General features: G+C 31.0%; 1 protein-coding gene across 1 annotated transcript; it reads right to left on the bottom strand.

Moving 5' to 3' along the window:
* Nucleotides 1-2,222: 2,222 nt before the first annotated feature.
* LOC125418974 (MYB-like transcription factor ODO1) lies at nucleotides 2,223-4,820 on the bottom strand. The gene is made up of 2 exons (XM_048463693.2): nucleotides 4,382-4,820; nucleotides 2,223-3,285 (listed from the first exon to the last, which is right to left on the bottom strand). The coding sequence occupies exons 1-2, from the start codon at nucleotides 4,642-4,644 to the stop codon at nucleotides 2,715-2,717; spliced, it is 834 nt and encodes a 277-aa protein (XP_048319650.1). The 5' UTR covers nucleotides 4,645-4,820; the 3' UTR covers nucleotides 2,223-2,714.
* Between the last annotated feature and the right edge of the window lie 270 nt (nucleotides 4,821-5,090).

Raw genomic sequence — 5,090 nt, 5'->3', positions numbered from 1 at the left:
CTTTAATAATGATCTCAATTTGAATATCTCTATCTTTACTATCAATACATAATATATATATATATATATATTGTCATATATATATTCCTTTTATTTTTAAAAATATATATAAAAAAATAATAGTAATAATAATAATTTGTGTTGATCATATCAACATAGCCAGAGGGTGAAGCCGTAATTATGGTGTATAAGAATCTTCTTATAAAATTAGAAGCACTAAGGGAAGTAAACCTTTAGCTGATGGGCACGTCTAGAAACTGAGAGAATTCATAGTTTATGAATGATTATTGCTTAAAGAACAATTAATTTAAGTGCGGACAGCAAGCTTTTTTTTATTTTTATTTTTGGTAAATAATGCGGACAGCAAGCTGTGCTTAAGTGTTTTCCTCTTTCTCTCTCTCTCTACTGCAAGATGGAGATATATATCCTTGACCCAATCATGAGAACTGACAACTTCTATAAACAAACTCCAAAAACAGTGCCATATATCAGCACTCACTTTATTTTTATATTTATATGCCTAGCTATCTTTTTTTTTTTTTTTCTTTTCTTTTCTTTTCTTTTCATTTATTAAATTAATTGCTAATTATTATTTATTTGCGGCTATCTGCAACTTCAAGAATAAGTGGTTAATCAGTCTATATCTTAACGCCATGTTTGTAATATCTTATATGTATATTAGCCACTTACAAGCAAGGGAAAGTAGCGGCCAATTTAATTTCATCAATATTCCGAAGGTCATGGCTTGTTTTTCCCTTCTTTTTTGGATTGCCGAAGGACATAGTTATAGAGCAAACAAAATCTCTCTTAACTTTTTCTTAGCCAAAAAACGGAAAATCAAAAAAGAAAGAAAAAAATCTTTAAACGGTACCTTAACTTACTTTATAAAAAGAGGAAAAAAAAAATTTATATATATATATATATATTTAGAGATTCGATGTCCCTAAGGTTTTAACACATGAAAACGCACAATGACAACCTTTTTGTGCGATAATATTAATTTTTTGTATGATAATATTTTGTAATAATTGTTGTCTTTATACGTGTTATATTAAAACTGTATCGATTCGCATTATTATTTTGAGAATATATATATATATATATATATGTATATATTACATCGCGAGAAGAGAGGGTCGAATTTAGAATTATTATTTGATAAAGAAACGGTAATTTTACCACCACCTGTTCCAGAGAGAGACAATTTGAAAGTTTGAAAGACTTTATTTTTTAATTTTTAATTTTTTTTGGCCAATTGAAGTCAGAGCGACTTTGTGATAAAGTATATAGATGAGAGCTATTATAAAACATAGCGACCAATAATTCTGTGTGAATGGAACCTTTTGCACACCCATCATTACTTCACAGTTTGTAAGATGGTTTTCCGTTTTCCTCGTGAATACCTTATATTATATATATATATATATACACACACACACACACACGAAAATTCTGAAATAATGGATTGTCTAACTTATAAAATAATAAAAAACAATAAAAAAAATTAAATAATAGAATTCTGAAACATTTTTTTATCCAAAAAAATTCAAAAAAAAAAAAAGCAAGCTTTGTTAATAAATTTAAATTGATATTCAAATTAACAATTATCAATCCATCTAATAGGTGAGTATTTGCCCTAAAACTTTCTAATTTATCTACATAAGATCTCTATTAATATACAAAAAACAAAAAAATTAATTGACTTTGTTTATATATACGTACATAGAACCCAATTTTAAAATGCTTGGCCTACCAAGAGTTCCAATTTAAATTGTTTAGCTCTTAGCAAGGATTGCAGCTTTATCTGAAGAACCTTGGGATATCAGTTAGCCATAATTTTAATGTTTAAAGGTCGTGTGTTCAGAAGCAGAATGATAATGTATATACAGATATGTTAGGGGGAGAGAGAGAGAGAGAGAGAGAGAGAGAGAGAGAGAGATGTCAAAGAAATTAAGTGGAAGATGGGACAAAAGTATATATTAAAATCACTATTTGATTTTCTAATAAGATAACATTACAGTCTGGAGGCCACCAACAATATCTCAGTATTAGTCTGTCACTGTTCCATTGCAACCATAGCCTTTTTCGGCATCCTTCTCATTATCTCTCTCTCACATACAAAATATAAAACAGATATATATATATATATATATATAATTAGGAAGGAGTACTAGTACTACTAAAAATTGGATTGTAATTAAGTAACCACGAAATAATACATTAATAAAATAACTTTGTTTGTTTTTTTTTTATTTTTTTATTTCAACATGAAGTACATTATATATACAGAGAGGCTTCATATAACAAATTGACAAAACCTGCTAACACAATTTTGACATATTGTACGTGCAAATGTGTTTTACATAATATTACAAAATAATTTAAAATAACCAAATATAAATATTTTAAAGATTACCTTATACTTCTTTTTGGTTCTACTTTGGGGCATCACAGTTTCTTTTTTTTTTTTTTTGGGTGAGAAAATTCAAACATCTTGTGAAGCAGCTAGGTTTAAGCTCAACACTCCAAGAATTACACCATTTTTTTACCATAAAAAGCAAGAACATCCTAATAAAAACCGAACCCAGAGACATGGTACTTTTTTGTAACATGTTTCGCCTTGAAGCTTTTTGATATATTTGTTTTTTTTCTAACTTTCACCGCTTTTGTTGACTACTTACTAATTGTATTTTTGCAAAGCGGTCGATGATCTTCTACTGTTTTTCTTCCATTTCTAAGTTGTTGAGCGCATTTAATTCGATGTCGTTGAAACAATCCAAACCAAAATCATGAATACCAAAATCCTGGCAGTCCAATAACCATGCACAACTATCCTCCAAAGACGGCAATATTCCCATGTCGTTTAGCTTGTCTCCATTTGGTACTACGTCTGGACAGTTCCACAATGAATCAAGGACAAGAGGATTAGATTCCTCCTCAACCCACAAGCTGTTCATCAACGACTCGTCGTTGCAAATACTCTCTAACAAAAGTGAATCATCCCCAGATGATGAATTCTCCGTCTGTGATAAGCTTGAATTATTATCTTCTGAAGTAACTACGCTATCAGTTTCTTGTGACTGATTATTTCCGGATTGTGCAGGCAAATTGTTATTGGTATTTTCCGTGCTCGTTTCCTTATTATCCATGGATTCCTTGTGGAGCGGTTCGTGGGTTACCGGATCAATTCCCATTTTCAGAAGCTTTTTCTTGATGTGGGTATTCCAGTGGTTCTTGATCTCATTATCAGTCCTCCCTGGCAATCTCGCCGCAATTTTGGACCACCTGTTAAATACAAAAACAACAAATTAGACCAAAGAAAAATTGATAAAAATTAATATGTAGATATATTCACGAGAGACATGTTGAAAAGAAAATTCATATTGATCGTTACTATAATAATTGATAGACTTGGTCCCTTTAGAGCACGCTATGGAGGAGGAAATATATATCTATATATATCTATACATCTATATATCTATATAACTATATATATATAAACTTCAAAATCTTAAAGTAAACCAAATTATTGTAAAGAAGATAGGCTCAATATCTATACGATGGTAAAAGGTTGAAATTAGTACAAAAACTTTTGTCAGCACAATTTAGATATACTAAGAAAGCCTTGTAATGAAGTTTTTTAAACAAAATATTTTACAAAGCGTATAAATTTGAGCATTGATTAAGTGGCAGGGCACATGCATTTCAGCTTTTGCAAATAGGATGATGATTGTTCACTCGATTGGGAGAATTCAGTTGCAAAGTTATTATTTTCTAGGTAGAAAAAGTTTGAATTCTGATCTTTCATATCAAAATAAAATAATAATTATAATAATAATAAATAAACAAGAGGATGATTGTATTTTGCTCAAAATTCTCTATTTGCTTGAAATATAAGTTTTTTCTTAAAAAAATAAATACAAAAATGATAATATATATATTAAACGTTACTATTGATATATGATCATTGGATTCCAAATAACATTTCCTTAAACAAATCAAGTTGGGTTTTTCTTTTTTCTTTCTTTTTTTTTTTTTCTTTTTTTCCGTCAACTCTAAGTTTCCTTGTTAAATACATTATCAAGAAATGTGTAATATTTTGACCTACGAAAGGGAGAGTTGAAAACAACCTTGTATCTTACACCCCCCACCAGAAAACAAAATTAATCAATATTTTAACTCATTAGTGATAAGCATTAATTAGAAGGCGAAGAAAATTATTGTCCCAACAGAAGGAGGGGGAAAAAGAAAAAGAAAAAAGGAAAAAGCAAATTGCATAGAAAGCCATTTACTAACTTTACAAGAAGCAACACATACTCGGAAAAACAAGCAAAATGCTGGGGGTCATGATAAACTGAATGACATAGAATAGAAGGATGACCTATTTCCAAGACGAGAATGAAGATCAATAACCAGTTGCTCTTCAGCTTCAGTAAGAAGACCTCTCTTTAAGTCCGGACGAAGATAATTAGTCCATCGAAGCCGACAACTCTTTCCACAACGCCGGAGGCCAGCAAGCTTCGGGACGGCTCGCCAGCAGCACTGGCCATTGGTGAGTATGAAGTTGATGAGTTTCTTATCTTCCTCAGCTGTCCATGGCCCTTTCTTTACCCCAAGTTTGTCACAACAAGGTTGCCTCCCCATCACACTATAGCTAACACAAAAACAACTCTAGTATTGCAAAACTTTAACTCTGACACAAACTTAAGAAGCTTTTCTCACCAATACAACTTGTAAAGACCCAAAAGCCCCACACCCACCTTTATATAAAAGTCCTCAGTCTTCAACTTTCACCGTTTCTCAAGCTTAATTCTATATTGAGTATAAACAATTTCACACACAAAAATATGTTATTAAGTGTGGGAGAACATGGGGTCCACAAATTGGATTGTGATAGTGATAGAGGAACTACAACGGGGGGATTTTTCTGGTGTATCTGGTTCACAAAAATGGGTGACTATGAAAGATTTGTTACCCAAAGGCAGAGCTACATGTAAGCAAAAATGCAAAATAAAAATATATATATATTTTTTGTTCTTCATTCCCATTTTCCTACACAAACCCACTACCTCAGATTGCACTCTTACTCA

Source organism: Ziziphus jujuba, chromosome 6 (assembly GCF_031755915.1).
Source record: "Ziziphus jujuba cultivar Dongzao chromosome 6, ASM3175591v1".
Lineage (NCBI taxonomy): Eukaryota > Viridiplantae > Streptophyta > Magnoliopsida > Rosales > Rhamnaceae > Ziziphus > Ziziphus jujuba.
Note: the sequence above shows the minus strand (reverse complement) of the source record. Positions and strands in the feature narration are given on the sequence as shown.

What these genes read in the sequence shown, in the direction of transcription:
- LOC125418974 (XM_048463693.2), bottom strand. Translation starts at nt 4,644, where the DNA reads ATGGGGAGGCAACCTTGTTGTGACAAACTTGGGGTAAAGAAAGGGCCA. An exon ending in CATTCTCGTCTTGGAAATAG is followed by an intron (nt 3,286 to 4,381) that starts GTCATCCTTCTA and finishes TGTATTTAACAG; the next exon opens with GTGGTCCAAAATTGCGGCGA.